Below are 25941 nucleotides of genomic sequence, written 5' to 3'. Positions count from 1 at the left end.
GGAGTAGTTGTGAGGGAAATAGAAAACAGAATCTGATTTCTTGGGAGAAAATCTGCAAACCGAAGAGTGAAAGTGGACTTGGAATACAGTTAGGCTTCGTCGGAGATTCCTCGCCCCCATCATTACATCATTCGAATTTATCTTTCGATAGAACCATCCCTGCCCAATAAAAACATCTTTCTCACTCCATGCGCCATCGACATACTGATTCATCATCAAACTTGAAGTGACGTCGCTTGTTTTAAAACTTGATCTTCCTTTCTGTTTTTGACAGATATTGACTTCCTTAGAGAGTGCAATAAAAAAAAGGAATCTTTGTTAGCCAGTTTTGTATCAGCTAAGGAGGTGCTGATGCTGATGATTCAGGATCAGTGGACGTTCTTCCATGGATACCAAGGACAGTATCAGCGGTTGCTTTGAGACTTTCAGAGCTTGATGCATCCACTATTTATGTGAAGCCAAGCCAGAGAAACCTGAGCTAATCCCAGAAGATGAGAACTAGCTAGCAGATTGTAAGTTTTGATTTTATGACGACTTGTAAAAATTGTTTTTGTTACTCATTTGGAAGTTACTTATATGTTACTCGCTTTATGCAGAGCCTTTTCCCTGGAAACTCTCTTTTCAAAGGCAAATGGCCCAAACAAGAAGACCAGTACGAGTTTGTTTCAAACTCGGGTAAAAGAAGTATTAAACGACGAGTAAGCTTTGGATTTGGTTCAAACAGAAAGGTGAAGAGGAAGAAAGTGCAAGGGGGTCCCAACAGATTCGTCGCTGGTATGAGCAATGTTGCGGGAATTGAGTTGAACCAGCAAGACCCTGGAAGAGGAAAGATGACGGTTAGAAAAATATCAGAGAGGAATGATGAGGATAGTTACTGCTTAGTCAGGAGAACGTCTGACATTGTTAGGCCTAGAAGCAAAGAAGTTGAAGAAGAGCAAACGTACGAGGTAAGAAGCAGAATTCTTGAACTCCAATAAGAATTCTGCTTTGTTGTTTATGTTGCGGCTGTCTGCTGTCACGAATTTCTATTGGTGGACCTTTTCCATTTGATAAATCATAAAGGACGAGGTTTCAGTTGGGTAATTGTTCTTTCTCCAAGGCATGTCTCACTAATGGGTTATTTTTGGATCTTAGACATCTTGGAAAAGGGTTCGTCTTCGTCTATGTGTTTGTCATCGATTCACAAACTTCTTTTCTCTTTATCCACAATAATCTACTGGGATCTTTTGGTGGACACAAGGGATCACAAAATTGTGGACTCTGTTTCTGTTTTGAGCTGTAAGGTTACAAAGGGAGACATCGCTTCATTTAGCTCGTTAGATTCCAGAGATGGGTTTGGTAATAAAGATGCGATCAGTGTTGCTAGTGATCTCAAGGTTTTTCTGAATGGGCCTATAGCTGTGAGAAAGTTATATACTGAGGAGGTTAGGAGTGTGCACTCGGATGATGAAGAATATGGTAAGAAGAAGAGAAAAAAGATAACAACATGGTATTTACAAAAGCAAGAAACAGTGGTGTTGTATTCTTGTGAGGCTGAGTTCATGGATTCAACAAAAATGTTTGGAAGGTTCAAATTCAAGGAGATAAAAAATCTTATTGGAGTTCAAGATTTCTCAAAGTGTGATTTCAAGCTTATGGGGAAGAATGTTGGATTAAGTTTGAAAGAAAATGAAACTTGAGAAATAAGTTAATGATCTAATATATCGAGTTATGATTTAAAGGATTAGGAAATATTCGAATATTTTAAACCTAATGAGTTTAGGAAATTTTGAGTTATATATAAGGAGATGCAAGTGTGTTGCATAAGTTATGAGTTTTGTGATTGTGTGAGAGCTTAAGGTTTTTGAGTGAGTTTTCCTTAAGAGATTAATAAAAGAGTTATTCTTATTATTGAGTTTTATACAATTCGAGATTCCATAGAGACATTGATGAAGATTGGGCAAGTGAAACTCCTTAGAGAGATGGACGAGGAGTGGGCCAGTGAAACACCTAACAGAGTGATGACGCCCATGCAAGTGGATGATGAAAGTGACAACAGTGCAGTCGGAGTTGAATCAGAGGATGATGGTGATGGTCAGTTTGTGGATTACGGTCAGAGAAACAAGTGAGGATTATATTGGAATAGCAAATGGAGCATGAGGAAGAAGAAGTTGTCGCAGAAACGAGTGAGAGCTCTGAAGGTGATGATGTTACCTGCTAACAATGCAGCAACAAACAATTACGACCGAAAAACAGATTATTACAGCAGCAGTGATTCATGAAATAAGATCTAGAGGTAAGAAGATTACATTGTTAAAGACATAATATGTAGGGAGAAAAGATAGTGTAATATCAGAATAGGATTTCACCTAACAGGAGAAGGACATTTCTGATTTGTTTGGTTAAGTCAATCGACGAAAACCCAAGGCATATATTTAGCAAATGCTTTTGTTATCATGATAATAATAACTTCATTGATTTGTTCAGTATAAGTTAATGATTCTTGTGTTAAATCTCTTTAGTCTCTTGTCCTGCTTTTAAAAAGTTCTCGACCAACAAGAAATGATTCTCAACTATACTCTACATGCTTGGAGAGGATATAAGTGTAGTTGCATGTCTCTTTCTACCAGGTGAGAATATAAACGTCATAGGATTCAGGTAGAATTTCACCATTAAATGTCAAAAGGTACATATATGCCAATGAGTCCAAAAAAAAGGAAACTGTGTTTTTTTCCCTCAAATCATTGTCATGACTATTCGCAATCGCATAATATATCTTCTGCTTCGTTGTCTTAAGAACCTTTCACTTGAATCTCTTTAAAGAGACTTGCAATTTGTATTAGTTTGTGTTTGAATATTAGTTATCTTAAAGTAAAGGTTACCACTTTCGTATAAGGTCCAAGCCTTCAATCTTAGACCACTTTATCACCGTGATAACTGGTAAGACATCACCAATAAAACATATAAATAGCATAAGCAACCGGTACAAATTTGACAATCTAAAATTCACAAAAAGGATGAAAAATATATCTCTGCTGCTAATTTTAAAATTTGAGATATCAGTACTCTTTTTCTATTTTTCCTTATTAATATTATTGAATGCTTTGAATTATTATGTAATGTATATAACATATATATAAGACTATACTATTCAGGCTTCAATCGTTTGCAATTGTGATGACTGTGGCTTTACAAATAAATTTGCTTTACAAACTTTAAGCTTTTAAAAACTCAGGTTCCGATTATCAAACGTTGATGACTGTTGAAACTTTCGCGTAATTCTAAAGTTTTTAATATCAATTTATTTTAGGCAGACTTTAAACTCTTTAAAGTTTTAAAAGCTTTCTTTAAAATTATTCGCAGCCAAAATAACTAATTTTATTTTTTTTATGTTGTTTATTTTTTTAAAACCACAATTTCATTTATTTGAAAAATTTCTAACCCATATCAAACATTTTAACATTAAAAATTTTAACAGTCAAACTAAACCTAAAAATATTAACAGCAAAAGTCTTCAAAGTCTCAAACAATCAACCTGATTGTCGCTGACGTCAAAAAAAAAAAGATTGTCTCTTTACGTAAAACTTAAAGCCATAAATTGTTGTTTTTTGAAAATCATTTACATAACAAACTATGGGAAGAGTATTCAGTTATTGTGGTTTTGCGAATTTTAAAGAAGCTTTAAAGATTATAGAAGCTCTAAAGTTTGATTGGTAATAACTTGACTTTGAAGAGTAGATTTAGGGTCTGACTGATTTAATCGCAGCGGTTGCGGTTGCGGTTGCGGGAGTTTGCGGATGCGGGTGGTTGCGGTTTCTAGCGGTTTTAAGAGATTTGTACGACTGGTTATGCGGTTAGAAATTTGTGAGTTTGCGGGATACTTATGACTGGTTAACTACCAAATGCAGCAGCAGTTAAATAATAAATTAACAATATTTACATTTTATATAATTATAAAAATATCAAAAATAATAATATTATAATAAATATAAAATTTATATTTAGAAAGTTATAGTTTAAATTTTTTTAAAATATAGAAAATATTTTTATTTTAAAGTTTTATAATATTAATTAAAATTTAATTGATATATTTTAGCATTTTTATAATTTCAGTTTAATTTTTTTATTGAATTTTTTATTTTTGTATTTATATTGTTTTGGAAAAAAAATAATTTTTTTTATCCTCCCGCAAACGCCCGCAACCGCAAACGCTAGCTGGAACCAGCTTTTGAATTTATGAGGTTCAGAGCGATTTGGAGCGATTTGGAGCGGTTTAGAGCGGTTTGAGCGATTGTTGCAAAACGCCAGCAACCGCTACCAACCGCAAAAGCTGCGTTTGCGGGTGGTAGCGGGAAAACCAGTCATACCCTTAATCTAAAGTTTCAACAGCAAACTCCAATCGGACCCTCAAAATGTCACAAGTACATTATATCTTCAAATCTTTTATGGCACGCAAGTTCTACTAATGTTACAAGCCAGCAAACTCTTTACCGTACAACTTAAACTTCAGTCACCAATCAAATGTTTTATCTGATACCTTTTGTCCATATATACACATGCATATATCTTTTGAAAGATGGAACATCTGTATGAATTTATTCCAACTCGTCCTAATCTCTACACATCTGCTATTTGCACAAGACACATTCGGTAATGATATACAAACGTATAGACATCTATTATATCAATGTAAGCATATGACATGCATCAAAAGAAGATACAAAAGTTGAACTTTAGATTAGACAATAACACATAGAACTTCAAATGGAGATTGAATAAACAGAAAAATAGTTGTTAGAAGGCTCTCTTTTTTATTTTGCCATCCCCGCCAATCGAAAGGAGGATAGGAAAGTGGGAGAAGGTGGGATGTGAAGTATACACAATATATTCTTAAAGATTAATTAAAGTGAATGATTAAGCTTAATGGAATCATTATGATTACAAGATAGGAGAAGATGACCAAAACTTGAGCCGAATAAATTGGACTGCTGACTTTTCTCCCTTCTTCTAGACGCTTTTCTTATATTTTAGCTCTTTTATTTTCATATTTTAACTTATAAAAATAACTAACTTAACCACGTAGAACCCACAACTACTATTGTTTATACAATTAATTATAAGAATCCAGTGGTCTAGATTAAACATTAATATGATCAAGAAGAAACCATCAACTCTACCTCAAAATCTTGCGGAAATTCTACCTATATGATTTTAGAATACAGTATGATACATAATAGGTAATATTATTATTGACGATTCCTCTTTTGTTTTTTTTTTGTACTTCTTGCTACATATATATTTGAAACTTTTTTTACTTATTATTTGAATTTACACACAAACAACTTGTGATTGAGGAGGCACAAAAATTATCCTTGAAAGTTGTTTAGGTACGGGTTTGAGTAAGTCTACTATAGACTAAGATATATGCAACAGACTATGCTTATAGAAACAAAAATAATAAAAAATCTCAGAAGTGCGGTACGGTCAAAAGCCTCTTTGTTATACACCTTTTGTAATTATGCACCGTGCATGGGATATTTAGGGTCTGGATGGTAACCACGATTTTGATCATATAAGCGGTGTGGTATTTAAGTGTGGTACAGTCAAACGGCGGTTCATGCAATTTGTATAATAATTACGGATTTGATAGTAAAAGTAGTACGGTTTTGTTTGAAAAGCAGTGCGGCTCTTCATAGAAAAATAATGATAAAAATAGTGTAAAATAAATATACTAATACAGTTAAAATTTGAGTTTATTTGTTAGTAATGATGTCATAATAAAAATTAATATTTGATAACATAATAATTAAATTATTATTATTACTATTATTTTATTTTCATTTTATGACATCAATTTATTATATTTTAAATTTAATATGTATGTATTACTTAAGCATTTAGTTAAAGTAATTTTAAATTAAAGTATATTTGATTTTTCAAAATTAACGTATTCTTATAATTTATATAAAATTAAGCAAAAAAAATTAACACAAATTAAAATAATCTATTTCTGTTTCATGAAGAAATAAATGTGTTGAAATATCTTTAAATACAATAGGTATAAACATATTTTAATGAAATTAATTAATTTTAAAAAAGTCTTAAACAAGTGCGTCATTTTCAAAAACGCTAGGTAACAACTGATGGACAATAACGAAGCGCGGTCCAATTGTTCGATGAGTTATTTTGCTCATTTGCGGTTTTAATTTTTCGTTTTTATAAGAAATGCGTATTTCGTTTCGATGGATAAATGTGTTTTTCCTAAAATCCGCTTTGAACTCCGTCTTTGTATTGTCTCCATTCATAACCTTATACTACCAGCATCACAAATTTGAATATAGATCGACAAGGTGACACAAAGAGAGTAGGTGCAAGTCTTCAACATATATATGATTAGGAGGTGTATGATTTAGATTCCCTCAAAGTTTGCAAAAGTGTCACTTTGTAATATTTATCAGGTCCCGCAGATCTTATGGCAAGTGGATACTTCGGACAAGTTTGGGTACAACCACAAAAGCTTATTTGAACATTTCACCAAAAGCAAAAGATGCAAAGGAAAAGCAAAAACACCTTTCAGAATAAATAAATATATATAGAGGAAAGTTTTCATTTGGAGTATTAATATTTGTACTTTATAATGCGAAAAAGAAAGATAATCATGGCTCTATTAATATGCCTTAGTTTTGTATATTTGTATAAATGTGTAGCAACAAAAAAACCAGGTCAGAGCAAATACAAGAAGCATGCGATTATAAGCCATAACATTAAAAAAGAATGAGCCATATAATGAAGGATGTCCAACTACTCATGATTACCGTTACCTTTACGGTTACAAATGTTATAATGGTTTCCCACATGAACCATACACACGATGCATTGCCAAATTATCCTCACACAAATCTTGCTAGCATATGAAACTTTCGATCGAGCTTTTTTAATAGAGAAATTCTTTAAGATAGACCTAAAAAATGATTTTATCACAAATATAGATTTTAAAAATAAAAAATGCCCAAAATAGATTTAATTAAATGTTTTATCAAAAGAAATAAATATACATTTATACATCTAAGATTAATTAATCTAGACATTAGGGTTTAGAATTAAGAGGTGAAGTTTAAGGTTTAAGGTTTAGGGTTTAAGGTTTAGAATTTAGGGTTTAGAGTTGAGAGAGAGATTTTGGGATAAGATTTCAAATTTTAAAAATTAAAAATAAATTAAAATTTTCAAAATAAAAAATGCTATTTTGATCATTTTAGTTTTTGGGGTCTATTATTGTAAGACCTATTTAAGTGAATTTCTCATTATGATAACATACCAAATTATAAAACATTGAGTTTATCACCAATGTTAATTGATCTTCTAGAATAGAATGTCGACAACATACCGTACAGCCAGCACATATATATATATATATATATACATAGAGAGAGAGAAATTATACGGCAGATCCTTTATGTGAAAAAAAAATGTTTGTTGTATCTATTGCATGCACGCATACATTGCTATATATCAAACCCCATAAATGGTTATGACTTATATGCTTTGGGGATAACATATGAAGAAAGGGGCAACTGCCCCACTCAAACTGTACGTAGCGAATCATACACCTACAAGGCGTATATTTCAGAACAATGACAACTTGACAAGACAAATGAATGGAGTATTACTATGACTGAAGACCGAAGAGGAAAACAGCTAACGAAGCCTAGGTATTTAAGTTGAAACTCGTGTTCTTCTGCTTTGGTAAAAAAATAGACATAGAGATTGCAGGCCGTTTATTTTGTTTCAACAGGCCCTATGAATATGAATGATAAGACACCGACGCGATGTTTCCAACTTTGGCTTTGTCTCTGTCTCGTGAATACTTCTTCTTCTGCTTTTCTCTATTTTCATTTTTTATTATTATTTCTCGATATTTACCCCAAAAATAAGGGCATCTGCATCAGTGAACCCCGTGGAAGGGGTTCACAAAGTATTTTTTTATTATTTTCTTTTTCTTTTTCTGTTTGATTTTTGTTTTTTGAAAAAAAAAAAAAATTAATTAACCGGACCAATCGCGGACCGCCACGTGCCGTGGGACCCGCGCTACAGTGATGACCCGGATTCAGTGCAGTGAACCTCTAGAAGCTGAGTTCACAAAAATGAGAATATTTTAATATTTTTTTTTTTTGGAAAGGTGTGAACCTCTGCATTGAACCTTCAATGCAGATGCCCTAAATAAACGTAACGGAAGTGAGATCTAGTTTCCAAAAAAGAGTATCTTTTGTGTTTTTAATCTACAAACATACATCATCTCAAACACTAATTTATAAATTAACTAGGATTAAACCCGCCTTACGGGCAGATGAAAAAATTTCAAAAACAGCTAAAAATATTTCAAATTTTAGTATATATTTGAATATAGCTTTTTATATATAACTATTCATAAATTTTTGTATTAATATTTAATGCTGCAAAAAATTATAATAATTAGATATTATGTTTTACATTATGAAAAAATATATTAATGAATATTTGATTGTGATATATCATTTAATCATTTTTCACCTTTCAAAACTGAAAAGTGATTTTATTTTGTTACTTTTAATCTCTAAATGAATACCAAACCAAATGATTATTAAAAAAAAATCAAATGATTATTAAAAGATACAATTAAAATAACTGGGGTTTATAACTCTAATTGTTATTAATAATTAAATTTGATTTCTAAATTATCAATCTCTAATGAATTTACAGAATTGATTTTTTTGTGTGTGGAAATATAATTTTAACTTACATTATTTATATTTAAAATAAGATATTTGAAAAGTGTTATTGTAACTATCATAATTACCATAGTCTAAGAATGAAAAGTTAAACTTAGGAGTTCATTGAGCTTAATGGAAAAATAACATTATACTCATGTTTTACAAATAAATTTTATTGAATAAATTTCTAAATGTGATAAATTTCTTCACTTGGCGATCTGTTTTCATGAGAAATTGTTTTTTACTATATTAGTAGATTTTTTTTAAAAAAATATGTTTTGATTATGTAATAATCACTATAGTGTTTATCTTTCAATTTTTTCATGTGAATATTTTTAAAATTGAGCATGCTAATAAAAAAAATATTCATGATATTTCTTTCGTTTTTATTTCCATTGTCGGGTTTTGATGAAATGTCAAAAATAATATCATAGATGAATTTTCTATTTTTGTTATTAAAATATTTTGTAGTTTTCTCTAGTTTTATATTTTTGATTAGATCATGTAAATTTTTAAATAAACTATTATTTGTAAATTATTTTTCACCAAATTCAAGTTATTCAATGCATTATTTACAAATAAATGTATTGTTTAATTTATTATATCTTACTAAACTTTCAAACTGATTTTTATAAAATATTTGTTTTGATTATTTACTAAAGCCTCATATTATTTCGCCTAATTACTCATACTGCAACTGAAAAATGTATATTCTTCTTACAATTTTTTGTAGGAGAAAGTGATTTTTTGTGTGCAGGAGAAAGTGAATGCATCCGATAATGTTCCACGCCTCTTTGATCTGATTAAAGATAAGAAATGAAACATCCATTCTTCACTTTTGTTAGCTTAACTTCTATGGTTTTGAATTTGTTATTTCTACTTTCCTCTCGGATTCTAAGCCTCTATCTCCTTGTCAATCAAACTCATTCACTTCTATCAAATCCGAATTATGACAGATGTTTAATGTAATATTTGTATTTCTTATATTGTATGTTTATTTATTTTTCTTATGTTGTATGTTTGTTTATATTATATATTTACTTATTGTTTAGTTTTTTTTATATTGTATATTTACTTTTTTTAGTAACAACGCTCACGTGTTTTCTTTCGAAAGAATAATTTTCTGCTGATATGGACACTGAACCTTAAAAAATTCCTTTTGTTAGTATAGATTTTGGCTATGTTAGAGGTTGGAACACCAATAAGCCGACAGATTAAAACAACAACTACGTCCGGTCAATATGTTTTTAATAGAAATAAGAAAAACATACAGTACTCCGGAATAGTTTACATTAATGGAAAGACGTTCATATACATGTATACATATTTTGTAATAGTGTATATATATATATTAACATATGTCCATTAAATTAAAATACTTGAATGTATTGAATCATTATTGATTCAGTCATAGTCATGGGTAGGACATTACATATCTTTTTGCCTTAATATGTAAACATATCTAAAGGAAATGTAAAATATAGTGTTACGTAGTAAATTTATATCAAAGTTAAAATTATGAAACTTCATTTTCCTATATGGCCAAATCCCGTTGTTTTTTGACTGAAACAAAACACAAAACTCTTGTTGTATAACTTATTACTTGTATCGGATTGTTGTTTAGATTTTATTTTCTTTTTCTGCTTCTTATCATTGTTGTGCTTCTGTCAAAAACTTGAAAATTGGTAATAATATTTTAACATTTTCACCCAAATTTTTTTTTTTTACTTATATAACCACTTCAACAAATATACCCGTTTTTAAAAACTAATTTGAGTGCCATAAAAAAATTTGTAAACTAAATAGGTTTGATGTCAAATAACTATATACAAAAACCAAGAATATGAGACACAATTGTTCATTAACGAGATTCATCCCTATGCTTTCAAACTTTGTTGAAAACTTTTTAAACACATATGTACAATCATTGCATAATCTTAGGTATTACACAGTAAGCCTCGGCGTTTGGGTCTTTGGGTCAGGTTCGGGCCGGTTTGGGTTCGGATCCGGATCCTTCAGGTCCTAGAATTTATCCATTATATACTTGTAAATTTTTGGTTCAAGTTCAGATCTGTTCTTTTTGCGTCCGGGTCGGTTTTGATCTATAATTAAAATATTTATAAATTATCCATAATTTTCCGGGTCTATATCAGATCCGTATCAGGTACGAATAGATTCAGATATTTAGGATCTTTAAAAGATATGAAATACTCAAACCTCATCAAATCTAGTCAATATTTATCATATATATCTAAAATTTTAAAAAATAACTTAAATTAAACTATTAATAATTAAAATAATATATTTTTAAACTCTAAGATTTACATTTTAAAATTTCATATTACTTAAAAATGTTACAAAATAATAACAAATATTGCCAAGGTTAAGTACTGGAGTAAACTCTCTATGATAATGATAATAATTAATCTTTGCCACATTTATTATAAGTTGGCTTCGAACACATAGTTTTCCAGTTATACATTTTCAATTTAATTCTTTACTAAACTTTTTTTTTTACCCTTGCTATCTTAAAACTTTTACTTTTAGTATATGAAATAACTAAAATATTTTTTCTAGAAAAATATAATTAGTATTTAATTTATAAAGAGATATATTTTGCTTACGTAAATATTTTATTACTTGGTATTTTACCCGCGATGCGGACTTAAACGTTTTCATAATTTTTGAAAAGTTCTTTGTATACTATATTCATTATACTAAAATAAATTTTAAAATAACTTAATATTATATTTTTAATTATATAATTAAAAATATTATTTTATTAATATTTAATTATGTAATTTTTGTTTTTAACTTTTTACTAAAATACTTTTTCAGATAACAATACAATATATATATATATATATAGAAATTATCTTTTTTAAATTATATTTTTAGATTTTGGATAATTCAATATTCTATTTTTAATTATATAATTAAGAATTTTATTTGATTAATATTTAGTTATATAATTCATGTTTTTAACTTTTTACTAAAAGACTTTTTCAGATAACAATACAATATTTACAGAAATTATCTCTTTTTAAAATTATATTTTCAGATTTTGGATAATTCTTACTATTATTAATTTTAATCAATTATCTAATCAAATAAATTAAAATTTCGTTTTTATTTTTTAATTTAGTTATACCTTTTATTTTATTAATATTTAGTTATATTATTCATGTTTTTAACTTTTTACTAAAAGACTTTTTCAGATAACAATACAGTATATACATAATTTATCTCTTTTTTAAATTATATTTTCAGATTTCAGATAATTCTTACTATTATTAATTTTAGTCAATTATCTAATCAAATAAATTAATTTTTTTTTTATTTTTTAATTTAGTTATATATTTTATTTATTAAGGGTATAAACATTATTAACCAGTCTAACTAATAACGTGAGAGTTCAATTCCAAAAATTTACTTAAATTATCTTTTCAAATTATATTTTTAGATTTTGGATAATTCAATATTCTATTTTTAATTATATAATTAAAAATTTTATTTGATTAATATTTAGTTATATAATTCATGTTTTTAACTTTTAACTAAAAGACTTTTTCGGATAACAATACAATATATACATAAATTATCTCTTTTTAAAATTATTTTTTCAGATTTTGGATAATTATTACTATTATTAATTTTAATCAATTATCTAATCAAATAAATTAAAATTTCATTTTATTCATTAAGGGTATAAACGATATTAACCACTCTAACTTTTAACATGAGAGTTCGATTCCAAAAATTTATTTCGCAAATAATAGTATAGATAATCCAAATTCTGCATCTAGTTCACCATATTAGAAAAACATAATATAATTAGTTTTAAGTTAATATCTAAATTTGAGGACAAAAAACAAATCTAATTGTCCGTTTCTTGCAACTAATTAAAAAGAAATACTTGGAAAATAACAAAGTACCGTACAAATAATGAATGTTCCCCATAGAGTAGTAGATCATTATTTTGTAACATCCCCTATATATTATTTGAGAATCATTGCAACATTTTTTTGTAGCCACGTGTCATCACTAGAATGATTCTTAGAATCCTTAGAGAAATATGTTGGTCCATCTAAATATATAATAAACTTTTTATTAAATCACAATAAATACATTATTAATGTGCTTCATTATTTCCTTAAATAAAATAACGAAATTGCCTAATGTTGCTAAAGTATATATGACAATTAATGATTTTGAATAATAAAGATTTGATAACATAAGTGTGTATTATAATTATATTTGTTTAATTTTAAGCTATTAAAATAAATTAAACAATCATAGTAACCATATAAAAAAAATTAAAAAAACTTATTTATATATTATATTTTTAATTTTTAAAAACGAGTATAAATTACTAAAACTGTTAAAAGTTTCACATTCAAATTTTGTGATCTATGATTTAAAACTTTTATTATGACATGATACAAATAATTAAAAATTATATAAGTTGAAAGTCTCATTTAATAAGTATCAAAAATTAAAGATATATAAATATATGTATCATTTTAAATTAAACTAGGGTTTTTGCACTAGATGACTATGTTACCTTATTTAATTAGGTGAATGGCTATGGTACTGTATATTTTTCATAAATACACTTTTACCCCTATTATATTTACTAGTCAGACGCAGAGATAGACTTGACACCACTTCTTTATTTATCTTGCTTCTGAATTAATATTAAATTTAAACCACTATTTGCCTTTAGATTCTTCAATAATTCCCCGTTCGATACCAAATCTCCAACACCACAATCCTTCTCTCTGTTCCATCACCTCCCACAAAAATCCTGATTTGAAAATCCTAGATAATAATCATGGCTATGGACAAGGACAACAACTATGCTAGCAACGTCGCTGTCACCGCCAATCAAGATTAACGAAGCGGTTGCCGAAGGATCTCTAAACCGGTGTCGTCTCAGAATCCGTAAGTGGAAGCGAGAAAGGAGAGGAAGGTGCGGAGACGGCAGTGGCGGTGGATGATGAGAGCGGATCAAATTTGGTTATAAAGCTATCTACCCGATCTTCCTCTGCTCGAGCTCCCTTCAACAATCTGAGTCTAATCAATTCTGATCTTGTTGTCGCTCGCACGCTCCAAAAACATGCAGGCCTCTTTCTTTTTCGACATCTCTTTGTCTCAGATTTTTTCTGAGTTTCTACGTTTTTATCCAACTGAATCGCTGATTCGGCGCCGACGGCTCTAGCAAGTAGCAGACATCAATCATCAGCTACAAGAAACACTTCTCTTGGATTCTCCCCAACCCCTTTCTTCAGGTAAAACCACTTACTTGCAGGTTTCCACATAAATTCAGAGCAACGTAACATATATTTGATGTGTTGCAGGTGGATTTGGTCGCAACAATTTATATTGAAGATAAAGAGTGAGCTTTTTCCTATCTCCCTCTCTTAATTTTTTTCTGTTATGTAGCATTTGGTTGAATATAAATTGTGTTGCCACTAATGACGTTAATGTTCATAGCATTCACATCACCATGTTTGACGTTAAAGTGCTGTTGAGGACAGAAATGTAAAAGTCATGCCTTTCATCACCATGTTTGCCAATTAATAAAAATAATGCACACTTCTGCAATTTCTATTCTTGTTTTGGTTATTCACCCAAATGAGCCGTTAAACTATATGCCATATAAAAATACATAAATATCTTAATTTTGAAATTTACTTTGAACATTTTTTGATAAAAAAATTGAAAATATTGACAACTTAATTTTTTAAAATACTATAAATTACTTACACCATTAATTCTACAGTGAAAATTTTGTTATCACTAATTTAGACTTTTTGCTATAACATATACAAATGATAAAAAAATATGAGCAAAAAGCATCATCTAATAAATATTAATATTAAAATATACCCCATATATGTTACTATCATTTAAATTTAATTATATATCATTTCAAATAGAAAAAATATTTTTTTGATTTATAAAATTTATTTATATGTTCGTACCAATTTAATTATATAAGTAGTAGACAATGACTTCTTAATTATTCAATATATATTTATTATTTCATAATATGTTATAAACATATAATATATAAAATAATTTATATATATAATGTTTATTCCGCGCAAGGCGCGGATCTTAACCTAGTTTTCTTTAATTATGAGTAATAAAACTTAAAACAGATAAACAACACAATAATTATCATATATGTTGAAAACTAGACATAGATATTACTAATAATTGCAATCGAATTAAAAAAAAAACTCAATGATACTAGAACCAATGATGTTGGCATTCACAGTCAGTGACACGATAACTAAACCGGTCTCCCGGTCAAAGCTTTTTAGACTCTCTTCTTAGTTTCTCTCTTCCTTCAACTCTCTCATCACCGTGTCTCACACCGGCCGTCTAAGGATGTATCTTCTCTTCCTCTTCCTGCTTTTCCCCGCCGTCTTCTCTCTAAACCAAGAAGGCTCTATTCTTCAGCAGGTCAAGCTCTCTCTCGACGACCCAGACTCTTCACTCTCCAACTGGAACCCCCGAGACGACTCACCGTGCCACTGGTCCGGCGTCTCCTGCGGCGGAGCATTCTCCTCCGTCACTTCCGTCGACCTCTCCGACGCCAACCTCGCCGGACCTTTCCCTTCCCTCATCTGCCGTCTCCCCAACTTGTCATCTCTCTCACTCTACAACAACTCCATCAACTCCACGCTCCCCCTCGACATCGGAGCTTGCAAGACTCTCAAGACTCTCGATCTCTCCCAGAACCTCCTCACCGGCGAGCTTCCCCACACACTCGCCGATCTCCCCCTCTTGACTTCCCTTGATCTAACCGGAAACAACTTCTCCGGCGACATTCCGGCGAGTTTCTCCCGGTTTGAAAAGCTCGAGGTTCTTTCTCTCGTCTTCAACCTCCTAGACGGAGCCATCCCGCCGCTTCTAGGCAACATCACCTCCCTCAAGATGCTCAACTTATCCTACAACCCGTTTTCTCCGGGTCGGATCCCGCCGGAGCTCGGAAACTTGACGAATCTCGAAGTCTTGTGGCTCACAGAGTGCAACTTAATCGGACAGATCCCCGACTCGCTGAGTCGACTCACCAGACTCGTTGATCTGGACCTCGCGCTCAACGACCTGGTGGGCCCCATCCCTCGCTCCCTAGGCGGTTTGACGAGCGTCGTGCAGATTGAGTTGTACAACAACTCGTTGACCGGTTCAATCCCGCGGGAGCTAGGGAATTTAAAATCACTGAGGCTTCTCGACGCGTCGATGAATCAGTTAACCGGTTCTATACCGGACGAGCTCTGCCGCGTGCCGTTGGAGAGTTTGAATCTTTACGAGAACAATCTCGAAGGCGAGCTTCCGGCGAGTATAGCTTCGTCGCCGAACTTGTACGAGCTCAGGATCTTCGGAAACCGTCTCTCCGGCGAGTTGCCAAGAGACCTCGGCCTTAACTCGCCGCTGAAATGGTTAGACGTTTCCGATAACGAATTCTCCGGCGAGTTGCCGCCGGATCTCTGTTCAAAAGGGGAGCTGGAGGAGTTGCTGATTATACACAACTCCTTCTCCGGCGCTATACCGGAGAGCTTAGGAGATTGCAGGAGCTTGACGCGCGTCCGGTTAGCGTATAACCGGTTTTCCGGTCAAGTTCCGGCCGGTTTCTGGGGGTTGCCTCACGTTTACTTGCTCGAGCTCATCAACAACTCGTTCTCCGGCGAGATTGCTAAGACCATAGGAGGCGCGGCGAACCTCTCGCTGTTGATTCTGACTAACAATGAGTTCACGGGAGGTTTACCGGAGGAGATTGGTTCCTTGAACAACCTTAATCAGTTGTCGGCAAGTGGAAACAAGCTAAGTGGCTTTTTGCCTGAAAGCTTGATGAATCTTGGGGAGTTAAGTACTCTTGATCTTCAAGGAAACCGGTTCTCCGGGGAGTTATCTCCTAAAATCAAGTCATGGAAGAAGCTAAACGAGTTGAACTTAGCCGGTAACCAGTTTTCCGGTTCAATCCCTAACGAGATCGGAAGTTTGTCAGTTTTGAACTATCTTGATCTCTCTGGTAACCTTTTCTCCGGCGAGATCCCGGTTTCGTTGCAGGGTTTGAAGCTAAACCAGCTGAATCTTTCGAATAACCGGTTAACCGGTGACATACCACCTTCTTTAGCGAAGGAGATGTACAAGAACAGCTTCTTAGGGAACCCTGGGTTGTGTGGAGATATAAAAGGATTGTGTGGGTACAAGGATGAAGCCAAGAGCAAAGGCTATGTATGGCTTTTGAGATCGATCTTCGTACTAGCTGCTGTGGTGTTTGTTGCGGGTTTGGTTTGGTTCTACTTCAAGTACAGCACTTTCAAGAAAGCAAGAGCTGTGGAGAGATCTAAGTGGACTGTCATGTCGTTCCACAAACTAGGTTTCAGTGAGAACGAGATTCTTGAAAGCTTAGATGAAGACAATGTGATTGGCGCTGGATCTTCGGGTAAAGTTTACAAAGTTGTACTCACCAATGGGGAAACCGTTGCTGTTAAACGTTTATGGACTGGAGGATCAGTTAAAGAGACAGGAGGAGACAGTGATCTAGAGAAAGGAGAGAGATCTGGTCCCAAAGACGAGGCCTTTGAGGCTGAAGTAGAGACATTGGGTAAGATAAGGCATAAGAACATTGTGAAGCTATGGTGTTGCTGCACCACAAGAGATTGCAAGCTATTGGTTTATGAGTACATGCCTAATGGTAGCTTGGGAGATTTGCTTCACTGCAGCAAAGGAGGAACGTTGGGATGGGAAACACGGTTTAAGATTATCTTAGATGCGGCCGAGGGGCTTTCCTATCTTCACCATGATTGTGTTCCTCCCATTGTGCATAGAGATGTTAAGTCCAACAATATTTTGATCGATGGAGATTATGGTGCAAGGGTTGCTGATTTTGGAGTGGCTAAAGTCGTTGACTTGACCGGAAAAGCTCCGAAGTCCATGTCAGTCATCGCTGGCTCATGTGGTTACATTGCACCAGGTTAGTCTTAATGTGGTTATTGATTAGTTGATAACTTATAACCAGTAGTAGATTTAGTACATGTTGCATGAGAGACTTAAATGAGCATTCATTATCTTATTGAGACATGTCTCAATCATGTCTCTCACTTTTTGTTTAGTGGTTTTAAAGTTATTATGGTTTGTTTCTCTAATTTTATTTCATAACTACTTTGCAGAATATGCATACACGCTCCGTGTGAACGAGAAGAGCGACATCTACAGTTTCGGGGTAGTGATACTTGAGATAGTGACTAGGAAACGACCCATTGCTCCAGAGCTAGGGGAGAAAGATTTGGTTAAATGGGTATGCTCGACGTTGGACCAGAAAGGTGTGGAGCATGTGATAGACCCGAAGCTAGACTCTTGTTTCAAAGAAGAGATAAGCAAGATCCTCAACATTGGGCTTCTCTGCACGAGTCCGTTGCCTATAAACCGACCCTCGATGAGACGTGTGGTCAAGATGTTGCAAGAAATTGGCGGTGTTGAAGACGAAAGCCGAAACAAGACGAGAGAAGATAAGGATGGGAAGTTAACACCTTACTACAATGAAGAAGCCTCGGACCAAGGAAGTGTAGCTTGAGACATGAAAAGGAAAGTGTGTTTTTGCTCAAAAGCTCTTAATTTTTGGTGCTTGAAGATGTTAATTTAGGGCACTGAATCAAGATTCTCCTCCCCCTTATCTCAAGGGTTTTGGTGTAAAAGAGAGAATCAGAGAGTGTAAGGTTTTTATAATATATATGAAAAGATTTCTACATCAGGAAGTGTGTTTCAGTCTACTGAAAATGCTGCCATCTTCTGGCGTTAACATGCATTTGAATAGTTTCCATATTTAGGGACACAGATTCTAGGTTCTTGAAGGGAACATGCCATCTTCTTGAATTCTCAAAACTTTTTCAAATTTATTTTTAACATTTTCATGTTGTGCTATTTCCTTTACTTACTTTCTTTACATATGCTGATATCACCAGATATAATAAGATTTGGAACATGAGATTAGACTCTTTTTTTTTTTGCAAACTGCAGGAGGTTGGACTTCATATCAACTTTCCTGCGAAATGGTCTCTTCTTGTGATACTTTTGGAAATCTGATTGGTTTTTCGTCAACTAATCAGTATTAAAAAACACTTTAAGATACAAAACACACAAATGACATGCAAACAACGTATAGTTTACTAATCTCTTCTTAAAAAATATTAATAGTAGCAAACCCCCTTGACCAACAGAAAAAAAAAAACAAATTTTAACGTTGGAGACTTGAAGAGTTGAAGTTCAAAAACTATTTTTCAGTCTCTTATAAAGTATTTAAGACAGCTAAATCAAAAGGTGGTCGTTGGGTAACGTTTAACTTCCTAACTGCAATTATGATCTTAATAGTGACCTTAACAAGGTTATACTAACTTCTACGTTGAGTACAAAACAAAACAAGAACATTGATATCTCACCAGTCACCATTACATGTGTTTATTTTATTTAAGTGGAGAATTAACTTACGCAGGTCATTTTAAGCTACATAAATAGGTAAGTAAATATTCTAAAAATGAGCATTGCTGGGGGAGGAAACTAGAAGTGGGCCCAGTAAGCATTGAAGCCCACATTGGTAGAGAGTACCATTCAGTAGGGACATTGACACCTCATCTCCATCTTTGCCTTGCCTCTGTCTCTTTCATTTCGCTTTCTAAACCATTTCTCATTTTTGTTTTCGTTCTCTCCCTTATGCATTTTCTTTTTGTTTTTGTCAACATGTTTCACAATGAAATACAACAGAGATTCTACATAATTTCTGTTTTTTATATAAATACTATCATCACTCTCCCTTTTTATTTTTGTGAATTTTTTTAAGTATTTATTAAGATGCAACTGAGCAAGCAAGTTCTTAAAACCAAAACTAAGCAACTTCGCTCAGTTCGAACTGCTAATGATTTTGGTAGGTAATTGAGTAAGAAAAGAAAGAGAATATACTTTGCGGAAAATTTAAATACTACTAATTTATAAGAACAAATAATATTTTTTTCTGCATCTAGATGTGTCTTAAATATCTGTGCACCAGTAAAAGTCCAGTATTCGTTGGATCGGATTACGTAGGTGCCGTCAAGGTTATATCTGGGGGGTGCAGGGCCGCAGACCCTGCGGTTTGGTATGTCTTTTTGGTTTAAGAATTTTTTTTTCTAGATATGTATGTATTTCTATATAGAAAAGAAAATCGAGTTTTGAGCCTGATATAAATACAGTTTTAAAGATTTATAATATTATTTATTCACATAATAATAAAAAAACCTTAAATGGGTATTTGCCTCAATTTGATCTGATCTTCCTTTTTCTTTTTCTTTTTTTTTTAAGTTGATTCGCGTTTGAACAAGAGGAAAGCATCTAGTAGGGACTTGAGCTCAATAGATAAGGTCCGAAGTCCGGACTGTGAAATAATGGCAGACACATGAGTTATTGAGTATGATGACCCACGGGCACACGGTACACACTCACACCTTGGACCATGTGGCTTTTAAATGGGCATTTTGGACCCACATGTTTTCTTCACATTTTGACAAATCTTATACATGGACTATATCTCGAAGAAGCCCATCAAAATAGGAAAATCCAAAGACGATTTGGTATATTATTTTAGAACTCTTCACCATCTTTCTTGAAATAAATCTCTTAGGGTATAAATAGTGACCGAAGAATAATGGAGAATAATGCATTTTCTAACGTTCTTATTAAAAAATCACCATTCACAAAGAATAATAATTCCCTCTCATTCCCTCTCGTTCCTTTTTTTGTAGAGAATTAAATGATAAAATTATTCCTTGTTAAATTTGAGAAAAAACAACTATTCTTTTTTATTTCTGCTATTTTTTCCCATATATTTATTTTTTGTTTGTTCTTCTTGTTTCCCGAATGATCACCAGTCAGATCCTTAATTGTACACTATATGAAAAAGTATTAAAAAATGTTTTACGACATGAGCGCAATGAACAATGCATCTATGGTAAAAATCCTATAAATTAATAATCTTGGAACTATAATAATTTATTATTTTATAGAATTATTAACTTACAAAAAAAATTCTTTTTAATTTGTTTCTACTTTCGAGTATAATTTTTTAAAAAATAAAAAAATATTTGATTTAACCGTACATACGTTAACTAAATTTAGGAATTCATATTGTTTTTATTATATTGTTTATCATACATATTGTTTTTATTATATTATTTAGTGTATATAAATGTTTTTTTGTAGAAGATATGTGAGATTTTATGTATACTTTTACTAAATATTATTAAACATATATATTAAAATTGTTAAAGAAAAATAGAAATGAATTCCCTTTTGGATATAAATAAATAATACAATATTTTTTGTACTCATATAAACTATATATAGGTAAATTATTAATTTATAATTTACTGGAACCACATATCTACTTAAGATTTTTTAAATAATATTATCTTATTATTTTGTTGATTTAGGTCATATTTTAAATATGCTCATGACCTAAGAAATTCAAAAACAACTTCTACCTTTTCAAATGTGAACAAAGTACCAAAAAAGTGAGATTTCATAAAATTTTATATGTCCCTGATCCAAAAAATCTTAAAAAGAATATATTTAGTGGTACAAAATAGACTAGCTAATATAATATAAGATCCAAGTTAAAATGTCATTCCACTAATGCTAGAAATAGTCTAACTTGTTTTTTTCTAAAACTTAAATAGTCAACTTTTATGTTACTATTATGTAAATTACATGGGTTGAAGCCCAAATTTAAACTGGTCGAATAACATCAATTTTGTTTTCACCAGGAATCGAAAGCAGAACAGACATATTTATATCTAGGGACGGACACGAATCAAATATGTGGATTTTTGGTTTTTGAAGTTATTCGTGATCCGATCCGTTCATCTGAATAATCAGTTATCTGATCCGATTCAATTCGTAACCATCCGGATATTCGTTTTTCTGAATCCAATTCGATCCGCAAAAATAAATAAAATTTTAAAAATAATATAAAACAGTAAAATTAAATTAAAAAATAAAAAATAAATAAATCATAAAGCTAATATATAATATCTAATATAATAAAGTTAGTAAATAAAAATACTGCAAAGCTTATATACATTATAATAATTATATAACTTATATATATATATTTTTAATATATGTATATATGAATTTAACGGATCGGACCAGATATACGTTCCTAAAAATATTAGTATTTATTATTTACTTTGTTTCTTACGAATATTACATATTATTATTTGTTTTGCTTTGTAGAATTTCGGATATCCAAATTTTTTGGTTTGAATAAAAACGGATAACGAATCAAATCAAAATTTACAAATAATTTGTCCTGCCCGGACCATCCCCGAGACACTAGCTACTTGATTAGTTTCCAAAACATACAATTCAATTTGGGAATAAAAGTTTGAGTATTTTTATATACCAAATTAAATTCATAATCTCTATATGACAAAAAAGCATAATCTCTCTCTATCACTAATAGTCGACAAAAAACATTATTTGAGAATAACATTTTCTTTCAATATTTTATGAGCCTATAATAATTTTGAAAGCTTTCTCGGTAAGCTTATTAATGTTCTCTTCGGTTTAGTTTCGTACGAACGAAGCTTCGCATCTCCAACGACGGTCATGTGTACAACCGACTTATAGATCTTCTTACAATTTTATCTGAAGTAAGAAATTCATAAAACAAGAATGAATACAGCATAATATAAATATGTATAAATATATATATACACTATTCGAAAGATTTATAGATCTTCTTACAATTTTATTTGAAGTAAGAAATTCATACAACAATAATGAATATAATATATTTATATAACTTTTGGTGAGGAATCTGCTGTCAAGGAGCAAATAAATGAGAATTTTGGGTATAGGTAACTTGCTAAACACGAGAGTTTGTTCTGTGCTTGCAGATATGGTCTTATTTTTGCTACAACAAGTAGGTCCAACACATATAATATATATACAAGTAGTGATTTCTTCAAAAAGAGAGTTATGGATAGTCTAGGATCCAAAATTTTCTTTAAACTATATATTATTCTATAAAGGAATTCTGCATATACACACGACCTTATTCTTGGCTGATTTTTTTTTTCAAATGTTGGAGGATTATAATAGGGTTTATTTGGTACATAACCAAAAAGAAATAATTAGATATGTAGAGAAAAGTTGGAGAGAGATAGGAAGAAAAATGACGAGAGAAATGATGTTTTTGGTTAGATAGTGTATTTATATTTTTTTTTATGGATTATAGGAGCAAATTTTCCATTATAATATTTTTATGGTGTTTCATATCTTTGTGAATACAAAATTATTAGAAAAAGAAAAAAAGTTTCAATAACGACACTCCATCTCGTCACCTTTCTTGTTTGTGAAGATATATACTCTTTTAGTCATATACAAACTGCAATATCCTGATTGAAATTAATATTTTCTTGTACAAAGGGTTTTTCTCCTACTTATAGTTGGGTGCCATTTTTAATTATGTTTACATGAATCTTACTACTAATTTGAGCTGTGGAACTAGAAACTAGAAAAGGAAAAAAACTGATCAAGAATAGTCATAATCAAAATTTAGAAAACAGCATTCAATAATTATATGTCACAAATGTATATACATACACCAATAATTAACGTGACGTCCAAGCAACCCCTCAAATATTATTTTAATACCATTTTAATTTAATTTATATAATTTTATATGATTTTATATAGTTAAGTGTTTGTTTGTTCTTAAAACTTAACAATCACTTGCCCCTCTTTCTATATCACCTCATCATCTTTAGCTCTCTTTCTCTCTCGTTCTCTCGGTTCATCTTTTGATAGTTCTGCTGGTTCTGACTGTAATTAGATTTAGATATTGGTAGGTTATTGTAGAGGGAGAGATCAGTAATAGAAGAAAGATGAGTTGGTGTGATGATTCAGATGATAACTACGATCCCAATCTTGAAAGAGCATCCAACATTGATCATCCATCAATTCAACTCAAAAACCAATCTCAATCATGTGTCACGAGCGCTCCAGATTCCAAGATTATCGTTGATGCTCCCATCGTCATGACTTGTTCTTCTTGTGGACAAAAGATCCATCAACAAGACGAACAGGTTATATATTTCAAGACTTGATTCACCTACATAACGTATACTTATCATCATTAATATATTAGGTATACATCATTTAATTCATATTTTGACATAACTGTTAATGTGATATAAATGAAATTTGATTTAAGGTTGGCAGCATCAAAGATTTACCAAGCTTACCGGCAGGAGTCAAGTTCGACCCGTCGGATAAAGAGATCCTTATGCATTTGGAGGCGAAGGTCTCATCCGATAAAAGAAAACTTTATCCGTTGATCGATGAATTTATACCTACGCTTGAAGGGGAGAATGGAATTTGTTATACGCATCCTGAGAAACTTCCTGGTAAACCCTTCTCTTTGTGTTACTAAATTAGTAAAGAATTTTATTGAAATTGACAATTCTCACTAAATTTTATCGAAACTTTTTTTTTTTCAAGCTAACACTTGCTTTCATATGGATTTACAAAAATACTTTTGGGTTTACCCATTTGTATTAGGGTTTTAATTTCTTAAAGAGAAAATTGTAGAAACTGCAATCTTCTGAGATAATGATTAATGATTATATTATTTTTTGGTGGTACTAATACAGAAACTTATTAGTTTATCTATAAAAACAAATAATCAAATCTAGTAAAGTTTTGTGATTTGTGACAGATAGATTTTCTCTACATTTTTTGTGTAAGATTATAAAGATTAGAATCAAGTCCAAAATGATTGGTGACAAATCATATGCTTAAGTTATGTCAACAGGAGTAAGCAAAGACGGTCAAGTACGGCACTTCTTCCACCGGCCATCTAAGGCTTACACTACCGGAACACGAAAACGTAGAAAAGTGAGCACAGATGAGGAAGGCCACGAGACACGGTGGCACAAAACGGGCAAGACCCGACCCATTTTGTCCCAAGCAGGAGTAGCCGGTTTCAAGAAAATCCTAGTGCTCTACACGAACTATGGTCGCCAGAAGAAGCCAGAGAAGACCAATTGGGTGATGCATCAGTATCACTTAGGCCACAGCGAGGATGAAAAAGACGGTGAACCAGTTCTCTCTAAAGTCTTTTACCAAACACAACCTAGGCAATGCGGTGGTTCGACCGAACCTAAACCGAAGAGTCGGGTAAACCTAAACCGATTTAGTTATGAAAATCATGCCGGTTTTGGGTATGAGCATAAAGGAAAAAATGAAGAGAACACGCAGGTGATTCGTGAAGGAGATGTGTCATGTTCATTTCTTAGTTTTACTTGTGACGCAAGTAAAGGTAAAGAAAGTTTTATGAAGAAGATATGAAACAAATAATATACAAATGCAGGTACTTTGTGGAGTGAAGATGGGGAAACGAATGATGTGAATGAGTGAGCACATACTCTGTGTGTAGGTGTTGGGTATCTATCGTAGTAAGTTATCTTAAAGTGTTGGTGAGATCTTAGGTTTAACTTCTTTTTTGGGGATAAAATTGGGGAAGTAACTTTAACCTCAACACATATTACTAATGATCCTTGTTCTTATATTTTTGTTTTGCCTGAATAGATTCTGTAGAAAATACTGTAATAGATCTTCTTTTCATATTATTGAAACAAAATTAAGACAATAATAAAATGAAATTTCTCATTTTGCAAGAAGAGCTATTACAGTATTGAAAATATTTTATGAAATCCTTTTAAAATTTAAGTAATATTACTAAATAAATTTTGGAGGACAGGAGTAACTAAATTTGGGGTGCTGTTCATAATAAAATAAGTTATTCCTGTCCTCCAAAATTTAGTTACTCCTGTCCTCCAAAATTTATTTAGTAACTAAGCCCAAAATAGTTACTCCTGTCCTCCAAAATTTGGGGTGCTGTTCATAATTTATTTAGTAACTAAGCCCAAAATTTTTAAGATCAGAGTGTCTTGTTTTGGACGCTAACTAGACTTGAGCTGGAATGTTTGAAGAAAACAAAAAAAATTGGGGGGGGCTCTGATACATATATGTAAACGATGCAGTGTTCGTTGAAGCTCACCTAAATTTAAACTGCTTAAACCTATTTTCTTTTTTTGTAACTAAGCCCAAAATAGCTTGCCTTGGTGGTTAACTTGTGTGATAAGCAAATATAAACTTGCAG

At 31.8% G+C, this 25941-nt stretch overlaps 2 protein-coding genes and 1 long non-coding RNA gene across 5 annotated transcripts; all 3 read left to right on the top strand.

Moving 5' to 3' along the window:
• Nucleotides 1–13102: 13102 nt before the first annotated feature.
• LOC117126926 lies at nt 13103–14339 on the top strand. Its single transcript, XR_004449677.1, has 2 exons — nt 13103–14017; nt 14087–14339. It is a non-coding gene; the product is annotated as an uncharacterized LOC117126926 (long non-coding RNA).
• Nucleotides 14340–14872: 533 nt separating this feature from the next.
• On the top strand, nt 14873–18495 carry LOC103829009 (receptor-like protein kinase HSL1). Its single transcript, XM_009104661.3, has 2 exons — nt 14873–17718; nt 17915–18495. The coding sequence occupies exons 1-2, from the start codon at nt 15126–15128 to the stop codon at nt 18316–18318; spliced, it is 2997 nt and encodes a 998-aa protein (XP_009102909.1). The 5' UTR covers nt 14873–15125; the 3' UTR covers nt 18319–18495.
• Nucleotides 18496–18888: 393 nt separating this feature from the next.
• LOC103829008 (NAC domain-containing protein 10) lies at nt 18889–25448 on the top strand. 3 transcript variants are annotated; one of them, XM_009104660.3, is made up of 4 exons: nt 18889–23863; nt 23992–24184; nt 24580–25037; nt 25150–25448. In XM_009104660.3, the coding sequence occupies exons 1-4, from the start codon at nt 23663–23665 to the stop codon at nt 25186–25188; spliced, it is 891 nt and encodes a 296-aa protein (XP_009102908.1). In that variant the 5' UTR covers nt 18889–23662; the 3' UTR covers nt 25189–25448. The 3 variants fall into 3 exon arrangements, with proteins under 3 accessions (XP_009102908.1, XP_009102907.1, XP_009102906.1); XM_009104659.3 differs by having other exon boundaries at nt 24592–25448; XM_009104658.3 differs by having other exon boundaries at nt 24580–25446.
• The last annotated feature ends 493 nt before the right edge of the window (nt 25449–25941 follow it).

Source organism: Brassica rapa, chromosome A07, assembly GCF_000309985.2.
Source record: "Brassica rapa cultivar Chiifu-401-42 chromosome A07, CAAS_Brap_v3.01, whole genome shotgun sequence".
NCBI lineage: Eukaryota > Viridiplantae > Streptophyta > Magnoliopsida > Brassicales > Brassicaceae > Brassica > Brassica rapa.
This window is presented reverse-complemented; position numbering and strand designations above follow the sequence as displayed.